The following is a 16,440-nucleotide window of genomic DNA, read 5'->3' as shown; positions in this document are numbered from 1 at the left end:
GGTACCTTTCTGGTCTCGTGTTCTGATGTTTACTGTTCCGAATTTCTCACGTTGCAAATCCTAATGAGGAAAATAGAAAAAATAGTAAGGATCAATAGAGTTGAGCTGAAAGTTCTATCTCAAACTGTGACGTAGCTCCAGAACTGGGTGAGGGCGGTGAGAGACTTGATTCCTAACCATACTGCTCTTTCCAGCCCTCTGTAAGCCTCTACCTTTGATCTGGGGTAGACCATTTCAGTATTCTTGCTGGTTAAATGAGATATGGTAATTAATCCCCACAGGGGGTTATTCACCCTGCTTGGCACCAGCCAGTGGTACACAGAAGTGCCTTGCCACTAGAAAGCAGCTTCTTTTATATTAGAGAAACTTACCCAAAGAGCTGGCGTTTAAGACACTTCCCACTTCCTCTCTAAAGAAGATCTTAGTGTGCCTTCTTAGTGAATGGATTCAGGATTATGGAAAAATGACCATTAATGATGACGATGATGATATCAAGACAAAGAGAAGAACATAAGAGTCCCTTGGATGAGGCCAGTGACCCATCAAGTCCAACACTCATTCTCAAACTGACCAGCCAGATGCCTATGGGCAGCCTACAAGCAAGACCAGAGAACAAAAGCACTATCCCTTCCTGCTTTTTCCAGCACCTGGTATTCAGAAGCGTACAATACATGTAGCACATAACCATCAAGAAAGAAGAAAAGTGAATACAGAAGTTGTGGGACTCAGGTTCTTCCTGACTCCGGCCCGACTCACAGGGATCCTGAGCCAGCTGGGCAACTGTATGTTGCTTCCTTCCCCCAACGATGACGACTTCTTCTACTACTACTACTACTACTACTACTACTACTACACACATACCAGAAACAGGAGGAGGGGTAAGCAGGTGTCTGTGTTCCTTGGCCCTGGCCTACAAACAGGCCCCTGACACTGGTCTAAGATTTAAAATATTAAAATGGTTGCTTAGAGCTTTCAAACAACCTGGAAATGCTTTTATTTTATGTACCTCCTAAAACACACACAAATTGCATTACTTTCTTAGAAGCTCTGCCATATGCTGGGAGGTAAATAGATAAAATCTACACCAATTGTTTGTTAGCGGGTCCTCCTGGAGACACACAAAGCCTTGCCAAGCTTGGCTGGTCACAATATACAGGCTGGTCACTGGGGATCACACAAAGATATGACTTCAAAATATAATGGGCCATAGCCAGTGCTACAGCTCCACTGGTACACTGGAGCTTCCATTCCAATTTCTGGGGTGGGGGATACAATCGGGATCAGATTTTGGGGTGTGAATGTGGAAGAGAGGAAGTGGAAGTCCAATTGCACCAGCACATCTACGCATGCAGAACACTAGATGCCTCCCATAGTAGCAATGCCACTTAGCACAGGTGGAGTCCAGAGAGAAAAGTCCTGCTAACACTTTCCTGAAGAAAACTGAATAAAAACAGTATAATTTGAGGAGAAATAAAGAGGTTTTGTCTTTCTTCAGGCCTTGTTTATAGCAGATGACATTTAGCTAACATACAGATGAAAACTCCTTCAGAACTACACAGCCAATCAGGGCATGTACTATCTCAGTGAGCATCATGCCACTCTGCCTGGTTGCTAAGCAACACTACCCGTTCCCATCTTGGTTAGGTGACTTCAACACTGACATAATTAAACCTTAAGTTAAATCTGAATGGTCCCTGCTGTTGCACTTCCAACAAGTATCATAAAATTGGACACTTTCAATAAACTGCTTCTTTAGAGGAGGTTAATTACTGCCACCAATCTCAAGAGAGGTTATTAGGTGAACAGTGTTGTGTAAGTATTATCAGCTTTGCAGATATGCACACACAAAGAAATATTTACTAGCCTGGTTGTCAAGTGCTGACTCACATCTATATTAGTCATTTATTGTAACACACTGATGTCCTGAAAGGTGGGGGAGCTATCTTTCAGTTTACAACTTCCTTGACTAGCTACCTAGCAGAAGGAAGAGGAGAAAATGAGAATGACTTTGCTCACCTGAGTTTGGCAATCTTTATCATGTTTTTGTTAAAAATTCACAAAGGAAACTGACTCAGCTGTTTTATTAAAGACACCTTTGTCCCCATGTAATAAATAAGCTGTCTGCAATTGAGTGCAAGAAAAGGATAAATGAGAATTCCCGAAGTGTAGGACATGAGCTTCTCATGTAGATCTGCTGAACCTATATTTACTTAATGGCAGACAAATCCAAGGAACCAATCTAGCTCCTGCAGAAGCAAGTGGCAAGATTCTCATGCATTCAACCAGATACAGGGTAAGATCCAAAAGAGAAGGGATGAAAATGCTTGGGGTTTCAAAAGGGATAAAGGGAGCCCTTCAACCTGATAGTTACCTCATCAATAATACTCAGAAACAGACTGTAGATCTGGGGTCAAGATAAATTATACAGGGTGCCTCCACTTCTGGGCCTTTAGCCGGTGTTAGAAACTCAGGTATATAAACTATAGGCCTTGGAAACGTATCAATACAGCTTCAGCCGGCGGTGTATCACGGGTAAAACCACCACCGCTCCTGAGTCCCTCTGCTACCAGCACCACTTTCAACATCTGTCTGCTGGTAGCAGAGGGACTCGGGAGCAGCGGTAGTTTCACCTGTGATATATTGCCAGGTGAAACCACTATCACTCTGCCCCTCATACCGTAGAGGGAGGAGCAAGCTGTATCGCTGGGCTGATGCAGCTTAGTCCTCCCTTGGCTTCTTTAAACTGCTTCCCCACCCAGTTGAACCATGGAAAGGAGCCCCAACGCTCCTCCCACTTGCCCACCAGCAAGGGGTGCACTGGGGCTAGCTCAGCTGGGAATTGGGAGCCCTTCTGCACCCCAGCTAAGCCACGCAAACAAGCTGCGTTGTCCCAGCCCACGAGGCGCTGGGGTGAAACCGCCTCAGCTCCTGCAGTTTCACCGGCACCTCGAGAGCTGAGGCCAATGTAGCTTGTTTTTTCAGCATTGCAGAATACTGCTAGACCATGATGTTTAGCTGGTGATAAAACCACAATGTTGAAAAGCTGATTATTGCCCAGCCGGAAAAAGCTAATCACCAAATGGCACCTTAACCCTAGGTTATGGTTGCGACAATGGAATGTCTAGGCGCCTTTTTTCTGGTGGAATTTACTATTATTGTTGTTCATTTCTATAATGCTTTATATTTTAATGAATGAATCTCAAAGTGGTTTATTATACATTAAAAATCAAATAAAACAATCCAGAAAAAAACAAATTCAAGCTTCAAGGAAAGTATTTCAGATCCTTCTCTAAGTGACATTTTGCTTTCCCCAATCACCCACCTGGCATCCAGAGATCTCCAAGTGGTCGCAAGTGGACCCTTGCCTGTCGCAAAATGCATCTGTCGCCTGGCTAGTTTGTAACACTCCCTTTAGCTACCCACATTCACCGTTTGCACAAAACAAATACATCATGAATACATAGAGATCAACAATAAAAAGAGAAAGAAACTGCATGGGAATAAAATGAGACAGAAAGTGAATTGACATTGTCAAAGACAGGCCTAGTTAAGAGATCCGAACAAACCGCCACAGAATTTAGGTATAAGGAAGCCTGAGAATAACCTATGCACATTGACAGCTCTGTCAATTCACACTACATTGAGGCCTTCTTACATAAGTCAAAGCATGCCCCAATTACATTTCAGCTTTGCGTGGTGCTTAATAATAATAATAATAATAATAATAATAATAATAATAATAATAATGGCATGATAACTTCTCTGCACATAATAGACAGGACAAGCACAATGGAAATAATAGCTGTGCCTCCACTCCCTTTTTAAATATACACAGCTGTGTGCTTCAGAGGGTGTGCACAGCTTCCAAAGTGAAAAAACAAACTAGATTAACAGTATAATCCTGTGTATCTTTACTCAGAAGCAAGTCCCACTGTGTTCAGTACAGGTTATGTCTAAGTCAGGCATGTCCAAAGTCTGTTTCAGGGGCCTAATCCAGCCCGCCAGTCGGTTTAATCCAGCCCCTGTGGCAGTTTATTTCCTGGGGTAAAATCACCTCAACAACTTCAGTCCTAAAAAAAGCTCAACAACTTCACTTCATCAAATCTGGCCCTCTTTGAAAAAAGCTGGACACCATTGGTCTAAGCAGACTAAACTTTTTTTTTAAAACCGTTTACTGTTTTGGGTCACTTTGAGTCAAAAAGCAGTATGCAGATAAACAACAATATTATTGGCAAAATGGTAGTTAATTATCATAATGGGATGACAGCAGCTTTGATAGTGTTTGCAAGAATGAAAGGAAAGGGGTATGTGTTTGATTTGTACTATTGCAATAGCTCTTCTACAGAAGACCACAAACCTACAGAAGACTATTCAGAAAAATATAATAAAACTTTGAAAAAGACCAAAATAATGCAGACATGTATCTGTGGAATGGTGTTTGTAGTGTAGCTGATACTATTAGTGCTTTGGAATTTCAACTACCCTTCCTGATCCTGCCACACATACACACAAAACATACAGGTTTGAAAACTGTGTGTAATCAATGAAAAACGTACAAAACTGATCTTATCCAAAAACTCCTGGAGACAGGCTTGCTCAAACCATTAGTAAGTCAACTGTTTGGACACACATTACAAAGAAAGATGCATGTCGCATGTGCCTAGACATCTGTGTGCAACTCTGAAGTCTGTTGCACTACACAAATAAAAATAAGAGACAACATTCGATTGCCTACAATATTTTTGTGGATTCAAAGTATGTGGTCAAGAGAGCAGGGTGCCACTGAAACAAGTCCCAGATAAAAGATAATTGCAAAAATATTTTCTCATACCAGCTGTTGAGTATTTTGTTAATGCTAGTAACTGAGGTCTATAAAGAACTTGAGTGGAATTAATCCACAATCAAGTTTGCAACTAACAAGCATTCATAATTAGGTCCATCGTTTCTTTCATTTCACTGGATCACAATTCCACTTTAAATTAGGACTGTATTGTGATGACTAAAACACTGGAAGAAGAGGTGCTAAATCAGAAGGATGTGGACTGCAGAGCTGTTTGCACACCACATAGACTAACAAAGCATCTAAGGGTGGTCTCCAATGCTAGTCCTACTCAGAGTAGACCAATTCAAGTTAACAGACATGACTAATGCAGGTTTTTCACTTTTAATGGGTCTATTCTGAGAGGGACTTCTTTGGATACAACCCTCACTAATATTACTTTATGATTACATGCTGAAGGAAATGCAAATTCGAAATGAGAAAAAAAATATTGAATTCAAGGACACTGAGATAAAACCACATTTTGAAGTCCACACACTTGTCAGCCACCGTCCCCCTTAACCACGCATGACACTTTACTGAGATAATGAAACAAGGTGTGTTGAACATTCGAAGAGTGCTATGCAAATGTTATGAATTATGACGTCAGCCCCAGCGCACACTTTAATCCTATACAACACTGGCTGCTGTAGGGTATGTCACACACAAGATAGAATATTTGCTATGACATAGAAAATATCGCCACTTTTCTCCTGTTGTGTGAGAAGACATTATCTCCCCATAGAGGAACATGCCATAGTCAAGAGATATGCAAAGACCTCAATATGTGGGGCTGGCTACTTGGTAGCACCCTGGCTTATCCAGTCCTTGGAGAAACAATGAAGAAAAACTGGTTTCTTAGCTGAGTCTTTTGCAGCAAAAACCACAAAGAGTACTGTATTATAGCAGATTAACTTCTGCAGACAAAATGGGCTCTGGCCCACAATTCTGTCCATCTTACACTTTGCTGATTTCTGTTTATGTCACATGTATTGCTGTGTGTTTCTAGACACTAAAGAACAAAGTCATGTATCACTTTTGCTACTGACCAGACTCCATGTTTGTAAGAAAGTAAGCAGGAGGCTTTGTACTTTTGCGCCTATGCCTTTGCATTCTCTACCTAGAGAGCCTTCCATCTCTTCTTACAAGCAACTTTACTAGTTATCTCATAAAGGGTTTACCTCACACATACTTGGGAAACAAAGTTCTACACTCCATTTTGCATTGTTGGCACACAAACTTTTCAGTAATTATTACATCCACCAGCGAATTCCTTCATGAGAAATAGAGGGTGGCATATTGGAATACAAAATAGCTTTATGAAACTTAAACAGAAACTACATATTGCAAAACAGAAATGGGGTTCCTATGTTTACCTCATAACACTAATACAGGAGAAGGGAGAATCAGAGAGAGTGTTTCACCTTTTCTTCTGTAACCTAATGCTCCATTGCAACCCCCTCCCCCAAAAAAATTCTCCCAGTCAGCTTTGACATCACACATAAACTGAAGGGGGAAGAGTTGCAGGGAGAATTTATAGTTGGGGAAAGGGTTAAGCAACCCTATCCGGTCCACCATTCCTTCCATTCCTATGTTTACTAGGTTAGCTTGTACTTCTGTCCTCAATTACTTTGCTATAAATAAATGAGCTTTTTTAATTTAAAAAAATAAGTTGTCTAGTTATCCTGAATTGGTAACATTGCTCTAACTACTATGAATGATATGAAATGGAAAATTATAACAGCAAATGCTCCTGAAATTAAACACATACATTGCAGTCATTGTAAAGTGTATATTTTCCTGTTCATTTCTGTAGCAGAAACATGATCAACTGCTTAACTCTCCCACTTGTACGATGTCCAGTCCAATTCTATGCATGTCTACAGAAGCATATCCAAATGAACGGAATCTATAGGACAGTAGCCCTAAGTGCCTGAACTTGGCTGGATAGTGCCCAGCTTTTTTCAAAATTAAACTCTGAATGTAACAAAGTGCAGGCCGTAACTGTACTTGGCTGAGCCTTGCATAACCACCACAAATGGAAATGTCGCTGTAAGGGGCATCTATTTAAAAAGGGGAATATCCCTATGGAAACTTCATCACACAGAGGATGTAACAGCAGAAAATTAATTCTGGGCCTCATTTTCCACACCATTCTGAATCCCTCCCAATTTTCTCATGACAAATAGAAAGGGTATATCAGAGCTTTGAACTAACCCTCTCTGAAGCCAGAACCTGTTTATAACTTCATCCTCTGCAGGTTTACACTGAACTACAGTATGTCTTCGCGAGTTCAGTTCGGCTGACTCCCAAGTGTGCACAGCTTTACTTTTTCAGAAGCGCAGACGTGCTAAAGGCAGGATTCACCAGCAAAGCATTGGAAATTCACAGCTGTGTAGCTGTGCATTTAATAAAAAGTCCTGCAACCTTTGGCTTCGTTTCTCGTTCTCACCCTTTCCACGAAATGCATACTGCCTTTTACTCGCCAGGGCGGCGCCATTAAACCAAACGGAATGGATTTCACTTGCGACTAAAAATGCTGAGGCGAGGGCTGCGCCCCTCCGCCAACCCCGCACCCAGGAGGGCGGGCTCCCTATTCCTGCAGGCACGTGCCAATGATTTCGGTCCTTTGCCAAGCACAAGTTACTGTGACGAGGCAAAGCAAACAGGAGGAGGAGATCCTGCGGGTGACGCCGCCATTCCGCCCAGCGGCGAGACTAGCTTCCTCATCCGCTCGCCAACGACCGTTGCGCTTTGGGCCGCAAGAGCCGCGCCCCACCCCACCGCGCTCTTTCCTCGCAGCCGGGACGCCTCCTAAGCCCCCGCCTCTCAGGTGCCTCTTTGTCCCGCCCCGCTCGCACTCCCGCGCTTCCCTGCGCAGACCCCGCATCCCAATGCATGCTGGGATTCGTAGTCGTCTCGCCGCGGCCAGCGCCCGCCGCGCGCGAGGGCCGAGCCTCCATTTCCCGGCGTGCCCCGCGCAGCTCATAGAACAGCCACGCGTGCGCAGCCGTGCTGTTTGTTTGCGTCTGAGCGGAGCCCTTCCGAGGAGCGGAGTGCTGGCCTGGAAGAGGGAAGTGGCGGCGAGAAGGCTCCTGGGAGTCGGCCTCAAGCAGAGCGGCCGAGGCTCCGGCTTCCGGCGGCGAGCAGGCCGAAGGGAGGCCTTCCCTGAGCGGCCCCCGCCCCCGCCGGCGGGCTGAATGGGGCTTGCGAGGGGCTCGGCTGCGGGAGGGAGCGAGCTGCGCCTCCGCTTTGGCCGTCCCGTGAGCTCCGGAGCGAGCGCCTCTCTCGCTCCGCTCCGCTAAGGGGGCCGCCCTCGACTGGGCCGCGCGAGGGTGCTGCGAGGAGAGGGTGCAGCGGTCCTCGCTCGGAAGCAAAGGAAAGTGGGGCGCGGCGGCTGCTGGTTTTTCCCATTTGGGACGAGGCCGGATAAAAAGAGAACGCCTTTCCTTCCTCCTCCTCCTCCATACAGAGCGGCCTGTGGCTTAATCAGCTGTCGCCTCCGTTTGGGCGATCCGTGGAAGGCGGCGATGGAATCGACCGCGAATCCGTGCTAAAGAAAAGAAGGGGTTTTCCGGGCCACCACCAACGCCTTAACGCCTCGCCCCTAAAGCGAAGACTCTTGGACCTCGGACCCTGACGCGTGGGGCAGGGCTTGTGGGTATAAAGATGAACAGATACCTCCCAGTAGCTCGGCAACACTTCTTGGCTGCTCTGGCCAGCACCAGTGTCGTGGTGAAGTCCATATGTGCCATCGTCATCTTGCTCTACTTTCTCTCCTTTGCTGTGGACACTGTGTATGGGCTTGGGGTGACGCCTGGGTTTCTCTTCCCACCCAACTTTTGGATTTGGACATTAGCAACCCACAGTGTGGTGGAACAACACATCTGGGATGTAGGTGTGAGCCTGGCTACTATAGTGGTGGCAGGGAGGCTGCTGGAGCCGCTATGGGGAGCCCTGGAGCTCTTGATCTTCTTTGCAGTGGTGAATGTATCAGTGGGGCTCTTGGGGGCCTTTGCTTATCTTCTCACCTATATGGAATCATTCAATCTGTCTTACCTGTTTACCGTTCGCATCTATGGCATGCTGGGCTTCCTTGGTGGAGTCTTGGTGGCTCTCAAACAGACCATGGGTGACAGTACTGTCTTGAAGGTACCTCAGGTGCGGATGAAGGTTGTTCCCATGCTTTTGCTCCTGATCCTGGCAGTTCTGAGATTGACCACCCTCATCGAAAGCAATGTCTTGGCCTCTTATGGTTTTGGAGTCCTCTCCAGTTGGATATATCTCCGTTTTTACCAGAGGCACAGCCGAGGACGTGGTGATATGTCAGACCACTTTGCATTTGCCACATTTTTCCCTGAGATCCTACAACCAGTGGTTGGCTTGCTAGCCAACCTTGTGCACAGCGTCTTGGTCAAAGTGAAAGTCTGTCGAAAAACAGTGAAACGTTATGATGTTGGTGCCCCTTCATCTATTACTATCAGCTTACCAGGAACAGATCCTCAGGATGCTGAACGGAGAAGGTAATATTCCTGCAATATAAAACTTTTTGGAGACTACTTATGTTCACTGTTGAACATTGGTGAGAAGGAAATGGAGGAAGTCATCTAATTCAATATTTTAAAAGTGTCTTCTATATTGCTGGTACTCCATTTGTGCCTATCTGGATCTTTAAAAAAAATCAAAATCTGGGGATTCAAGATTTTTTGAAGCTCAGTGTGCTTGTTCTGTCTTTGTATAGGAGTAGCCCAGTTGTAGTCAGCAGGCTGATGTACAGTGGTACCTCAGGTTACATACGCTTCAGGTTACATACGCTTCAGGTTACAGACTCCACTAACCCAGAAATAGTACCTCAGGTTAAGAACTTTGCTTCAGGATGAGAACAGAAATCGTGCTCTGACGGCGCGGCAGGAGGCCCCATTAGCTAAAGTGATGCTTCAGGTTAAGAACGGACCTCCGGAACGAATTAAGTACTTAACCCATGGTACCACTGTATAACATCAAACAAAACAATCCAGAATAAAACAAATTCAAGCTTCAAGGAAAATATTTCAGGTTCTTCTCTAAGTGACATTTTGCTTTCCCCAATCACCAGCCTGGCATCCAGAGATCTCCACGTGGTCGCAAGTGGACCCAAGCCAAGATGAACCTGTTGCCTGGCTAGTTTCTAACACTGTTTGTGGTGTATTTTCAGATTTTCTAAAATCTGCTACAGACAACCCCTGCATTTCCACAGCACCATGTTGTTTCTGCAATATGTAAAAGGGAGTCAAGTACGCAAGTACATGGGGGAAACTAAACATTGGGACCTCAAACTATCACGTTTCCCATCTGTTTGCATACATATCTGAAGTGACATGAAGGAATTGTACCACACAAGTGTTCCCTGCAGGGACAGCCCAGCACGTACTGTTTGCTGAATCACTGAGTGCACAAGGGCATACTAAGTACAGTGGTACCTTGGGTTAAGTACTTAATTCGTTCCGGAGGTCCGTTCTTAACCTGAAACTGTTCTTAACCTGAAGCACCACTTTAGCCTATGGGGCCTCCTGCTGCCGCCGCGCCGCCGGAGCATGATTTCCGTTCTCATCCTGAAGCAAAGTTCTTAACCCGAAGTACTATTTCTGGGTTAACGGAGTCTGTAACCTGGTGTATGTAACCTGAAGCGTATGTAACCCGAGGTACCACTGTAATGTGTAGTAAACTGCGTTGCATTTCATTCTTTAGAATATAAACCAGTATAGAAATTTAAGTAATAATAATAGTAATAAATTCAACTGGGGAAAAGGAGCCTAGACATTCCATTGTGGTGCCCGTAACCTACATTTATGTGTCAGAAATTCTAACACTGACTGCAAATACACTAAAGAGTTAAGACCCATAAAGAGAAGTTGCATTAATTTTTTATTTGTGCACAGAATCCATACAAAAACATTTAATCCATCCAAACACTTGTTTAAAAAAACAAGCAAAAATCTTTAAAAAGTCAAGACTATTAATATTTAATTGTTATAATAAGTATATTAATGAATATTTAGATGCTCTTCTAGTAAACGTAGGTGTAATTAAGGAGTATGAGAATAGCACTGCTTCTGAAATAAAAACAATAAAATTTACTCCTTTGTCAAACTGAAGAGCTTAGCAGTGCAGTTCTGAGTTTCTACATTTACCTGGGAGTAAGTCCCGCCACAGGATTGCAGCCAGCTTGTCCTTTGCAGTGGTGCTGCATATTGACACTTAAAGCTTAGTTCAGTTGTAGTCATGTTTTTGTAGTCACACTAACTCCAATAACGTTTCTTTAAAAAAGAAATTATAAGATCTGTTTTTGGTTCATAAACAACCAAAAACTTTTCTTTGCAAACTATCTAGTTAAACACTGCCAGCGAGTATCCAACTTAAAATCTTATTGTGCTTTTCACAGATTACTGGCATACATTTTTAAAAATGCACAAGTGTATGTATACTTTTTCTTGCTTCAGTCCTGTTTGAAGACTGTAGTAATCCAGAATTTTAGTAGTCTAACTAATTTCAGTAATTGCCACACCTATATATGTCTCTTGCTTTTAACTTAGTTTCGCATTTCCAAATGAAAGAATCTGATGATGAAAGTCATTATTGTGCACTTTACACCATCAAAATGCAGAACTCTGAATGCCTGGAGCAAATTGAATGATTAAGTCAAGTTGTCAGGCAGTTAATAGCGCTATATGTGTAGATATAACTGTGCAGTGTGTTCCACTAATACAGCTTTCAGCAGTGTTCAGCTCTGAAGCATTTTTAACAAAGCTAGGTGTAATTTTTAACTGTATTGCCTAAAATATAGGTGTTAAAATCACCTAGTACAACACTGTGCTAATGCCCATTTGAGCCAACTATTGTCCCAATTACATATGCAGAAGATCTATTGTGTCTGTTAAAGGCTTGCCAGCTTTCTTCAGCTTAGGAGAAGCTTATCCCACATGTCCCAATGGCATGCTTAGAGCTCTGCTTGGCACAAAGGAAGCCTTGCTCGCACAGGAGCTCCAGGCAGAATGGATATGACAAATCCCTTACTATTTTCTTCTAGGAAGGCAAAGAGTCCACATGTATTCACTTTGTGCTAGTAAAATATTCACCTCATGAAAGGGAATATTCTGTAAGATAGGGATGCTCCAAATATTGTTGGCCTCAAACTCTCCATCAGCGCCCCCAGCCAGCATGGCCAATGCTCAGGAATGATGGACACTGCAGGTCAGCAATCCCTGGAGGGCCCAAGGTTAGCCACCCCTGTTTTTTAGGTGTTCAGCATGCATATTGGAACAATTGAATGATGACTATTTGATTACGATGAGCAATTTGGTGCAGATCTAAATAATTATTTGATTGTATCAAAGGCAGAAGTAGATAGGACCCAGCAACAGACTACCTCTTCTCTGAATATCAAGGTTATCTCTGAATATCAAGGTTAAGTGCTGGTACATATGAGAACTCGTAGCTGTACATATGCTGGTAGAATCCAGCTCCTATCAGCCCCAAACAGCATGACTAATGGACGGGGTGACAGAATTTAGAGGCCAGTGACATCTGGAGGTCACAGGTTCCTCATGCCTTTGAAGGTTATCAAAATAGCTGAATGTAGCCTTGAATGCTGTTTTTAGGTGAAAATGAGGAAATACAACATTTCTAAAATGGTTGTTGTTGGCATCCGTCTGTATCGAGAAACAATGGAATGGACCTAAGAGGGGTGAAGTAAAACCGCCGTGTTAGCAGCACCGAAGTGACCTCCCCAGGCCTCAAGCCTGGGAAGTGTGTATGGTGGTCCTGGGCTGCTCAGACAGCGACAACCCCCTCTTGGCCTCCCTGATGTGATCCAAAATGAAGCAGAGCAATGTTTGGTACCAGCATGGCTGCAGGAGTTGCCAGAAAGAGGCATACGAGGAACCATCCAACAGTCTTAGGGACTTCCTCCAGATTTGTGTAGGGTTTACTCCTGAGCTTTTTCATCTCCTGGAGATAGCCCACAAGGCAGCAGAGGTTTAGAATCAGAGTTTTCCTTCTCATAGATGTTTTGCCTTCCCAGGTTGACAAGCCCCATCTGCCTATCACTTCCCTCTACAGCATGTGTAGAAACTGCCTTCTTGACCACTCATCCGCTCTATCCGCTGGAGCCTGTCTCTGCATGCAAAGGAAGTCCCTAACTCACTAAGGGTTTGAGACCCATCAGCTACCCTCATCTGGTTTCTTGGGGTGTGGCCGCTGTCTTATGCTGACAGTTTCTAGGAGCCACAGGTGAGAGTTGAGTGCAGGATGGGGACCAAAGGTGGACCAGCTGCCCCAGAAGGAGCACGATGTGTGCAGTAGTTTGACTTCACCCCAGAGACACATTCCATTGTCTCTCATGACAGACAGATGCCAACAAAATCCCTGATTGCAACGGCACATCATTGCATGCTGTTGCTCGCAGAGCCGTTTCCAATTCCACTCTCAATGCACATGATTGGGGTTGTGCTTTCTATCCTTGGAGGGTTGGCCAAGGGTGTCTGTGGCCTTCCCAGCCTTAGAGGGTCTCTGGACTCCTTTGGTGACTTGCACTAGAAAATACCCCTCTCGTGAAATATGCCACTTAATATGCAAACTAACCTACATTCACTATGGGTCATTTTCTCATTCTGTAGACAACTGGCCCTGAAGGCACTGAATGAGCGGTTGAAGCGTGTAGAAGATCAGTCGTCATGGCCCAGCATGGAGGATGAAGAAGAAGAAAACATCAAGGCTGATACTCCATTGCTACCCGAGAAGAGCCGGGACTCTGTCACTGCAGGGAAAGCAGGCAGCCAGGAGTCCAGCCTCATTACCTTTGAGGATGCCCCCTCTCAGTTGTGACCATGAGGCACCTGCCCTCCTCTTCTACGTGTCCCTGTATGCCAGAGCTGCTAATGATCCTTCACATGTCCTTCCTCACAGTGCTGCCTGTTCTGCAGGAAGCAAAACACTGTGCCTGCTGGCCCTGAGGGAGACCACACATCCCTTCCAACGTTTGTTCGCCACACTTGGCTGGTGCCAAGTCCCAGGACTCATGGTGAAAACTGTTTGCACAGATCTGGGATTTGGGCTGTTGTCATCAGAGGGATGCCTGGAATTGAGAATTTCTCAGAATTGGCAGGCCAGAGGGAGAGCCGCATCTCTTCTGCCCAATAAGGAGTGTTCATCTTAATAAAGCAACCTGCAAAATCTCCAAGAAGTAGCTGCCATTGTGGCTATTATCACATGTATGTGTGTGCGTGTTTGGCTCCTTCTGGCTGGCAGTTCCAGTCAACCTGTGTGGGGCCCTGGCTTGCCCAGCGTGGCTCCTGTTTTTGAGCTATAACTGCTAGACCACTGTATAAGCCCACCAGGGCATCCCAGAGCAAGCTCAGCAAGCAACACAGCACTTTCCCTCTTGATTTTATTTTACCTTGGCAGCATTGGTTGTCAAAACAACTCTGCAACTCCCCCTTTTCCTTTCAGAGTTGGCTTTGTTGTTGATTAAATGAGCAAGCACTTTAAACAAATGCTTTGCTGTATTAAACCTCCCTCCTTACAGATTTGGTAGCCCTGAGGAGCTCTGCCAAAACAAGTTGCTGGGTTAGGCATTCGCAGAACCAGCAGCTTAAAGCCTTTTTAATAACAGCATAGCCACTCGGTCCACCTCTTGAATTCTTGACAGTGATGGCTTTAGGGATAAAGAGCAGGTTGCTACTAGTATGTGGACTACCTTGTGGAAAAGCATTATCTCAGATTTTCCATAGGACTCAGAGGGAATTAATTTCATTTCTGTTCTTTAGCCTTTGGTTGTTCTTCATTTTCCTTTTGCGGTGATTCAAATGACAAAGCTGCTTTGTCTTAGGTGGGGTGCCCATACATTCACAGGATGTTGGAATGAACTCCTTGCTACAGTAGAATATATGTTGCTGGTTCTGTTTGATTTTAAAAGGTGCTTTTTGTGGGACCCTTGACATTTCTTCTGATGCCTGCTTTTTCTCTTTGGTTAGATCATTATTAGCCTCTTCCTCTCCTCTGGGATGAGATGCTTTTTCTTCCCTTTCTTTTTTTTTTGTGGGTTCGCAAGGCCTAAGCTGTTTTGCCTTGACACCCAACCCCAAAGTATCCCAAAGGGTACAACTCACCCAGCTGGAGGACTGGGTGAGGGGACACTTAGCAGAACAGGAAGAGAGTGTGAGACAATGTTGTGATAATTTTTTTAAAGGACCACGAGGTTTTGTCAACCAGGTAATGAAACACAATTTCAGTATCAATAAACAGTTCTTTTGAAGAATGCTTCTTGATTGGCTTTGTAAACCTTCCTTTGTATATGACCATGTAAGCCTCCTAGTTGGAGAAGTTTCCAAATGTTGGGGTCTTGTCTTCTTTTGTGATTTCACTCAAGACAGCTTTATAGTTGAAGAACACAGACACAAGGCTGAAAAGGCTTTCAACCAATTTAGGGAAGTGATTAGCTTTACTGGCATAAAAGACTGAAGGACAGTCACTTCACTTCTGAAGGCTTGACTTTTGACATCTTTTCAGGTAACTTCTAAGTCTTCTTATATTTCTATCCTGCTTTTGTCTAGGATGTTGTTTTTTTCCTCACCCCTGCAGCATCCGTGTAAGGTACCACGATGCAGTAATGAGTGGCCCAGGTTTGCCCAGGGAGCTTCAAGAGACAAGACTGGGGATTTCTGCAAAACTCTTTAACTGAGTACTTAGACCTGCTCAGTAGGCACTTCTACTAAGAGCTGCTTCACACAATATGAATTTCCTTTACCAAAAGGAAATCTCACCTGGCAAGTTGCTGTGAAAGGCAGTTGTATACTTTTTTCGTGTGTTGCTTTGGTAGATTAATAAAAAGACAGAAAAGATAATTTTATTGTTACACATTTGGAATACAGACAGCAACCATTTTAGGCACAAGCAACCATTTTAGGCACATCCAATATGTGCGCAACCGCGCCAAACCTAGAAGTGACCCGAAAACATCACAAAAAGGGGCAGGGGTAGAACAGGGTGTTTGGAGGCTTTTTCGATGGTGTTTCAAATATACACGATTTCGCCTTGCAATGTAACCCCCATGTAAATTGGGAGTCACCTGTACTTTCTCTTTTCATCCCTTCTTTCACTTAGTGTTTTCTACATGGAAGCATTTACATGTAGGACATTCATCTTGTGTGACGTTATCAGTACTAAACGTGATGCTCATTAAGAAGTGGTGATTGTTGAGGGGGCTTGATGGGGTCAATTTTATAATTTTTCAAGCAGACGTAACTGACTTCCTTGGGTAGGTACTTCTAAAAATATCGAATACTAATGCAGCTGTCTGTGAGTTCTAAGCCATTGCAATCTGTTTCTACACAAGACGCATGAGAAATACAGTGTTTTAATACTCTTAGGCCAGGTTCTGATTCTGTTGCAAAATAAGATTTTTGTACTAAATCTCAGAAAGATGTTGGGCATCACTTCGTTTTGACAGGAAATGTATTGGAATAGCTCAGTCAGTATAGCATGAGACTCTTAATCTCAGGGTTGTGGGTTTGAGCCCCACGTTGGGTGAAAAATTCCTGCATTGCAAGGCTTGGACTAAATGACCCTTAGAGTGGCTGGAGAAA

The 16,440-nt window shown here is 44.2% G+C and overlaps 2 protein-coding genes across 18 annotated transcripts in view; one reads left to right on the top strand and one right to left on the bottom strand.

The window, feature by feature from the left end:
• The window catches only part of LOC310700009 (uncharacterized protein), a gene marked incomplete at its 5' end in the record, with an annotated part of 89,713 nt that extends 81,905 nt beyond the window's left edge, over positions 1 to 7,808 (bottom strand). For 5 of the 17 annotated variants that reach the window (XR_014522338.1, XR_014522339.1, XR_014522340.1 and 2 more), the window contains 2 exons: positions 6 to 60; positions 7,467 to 7,808. Coding sequence is in view for 1 of the 17 variants with exons in the window: in XM_083488805.1 (XP_083344931.1) it covers positions 6 to 60; positions 7,467 to 7,808 (397 nt within the window). Of the gene's footprint in view, positions 1 to 5; positions 61 to 6,195 lie in introns of all 17 variants that reach the window. The other 12 variants (XR_014522343.1, XR_014522344.1, XR_014522348.1 and 9 more) reach the window with 9 other exon arrangements.
• On the top strand, positions 7,803 to 15,113 carry TMEM115 (transmembrane protein 115). Its single transcript, XM_083488766.1, has 3 exons — positions 7,803 to 9,342; positions 13,474 to 13,915; positions 13,953 to 15,113. The coding sequence occupies exons 1-2, from the start codon at positions 8,489 to 8,491 to the stop codon at positions 13,679 to 13,681; spliced, it is 1,062 nt and encodes a 353-aa protein (XP_083344892.1). The 5' UTR covers positions 7,803 to 8,488; the 3' UTR covers positions 13,682 to 13,915; positions 13,953 to 15,113.
• The last annotated feature ends 1,327 nt before the right edge of the window (positions 15,114 to 16,440 follow it).

This window comes from Podarcis liolepis, assembly GCF_965112155.1.
Source record: "Podarcis liolepis genome assembly, chromosome: 2".
Classification (NCBI taxonomy): Eukaryota; Metazoa; Chordata; class Lepidosauria; order Squamata; family Lacertidae; genus Podarcis; species Podarcis liolepis.
This window is presented reverse-complemented; position numbering and strand designations above follow the sequence as displayed.

Bases quoted from the DNA above. Each gene is read 5' to 3' on its own strand.
- TMEM115 (XM_083488766.1), top strand. From the start codon at position 8,489: ATGAACAGATACCTCCCAGTAGCTCGGCAACACTTCTTGGCTGCTCTG. The intron at 9,343-13,473 runs GTAATATTCCTG...CTCATTCTGTAG, and splicing joins CAGGATGCTGAACGGAGAAG to ACAACTGGCCCTGAAGGCAC.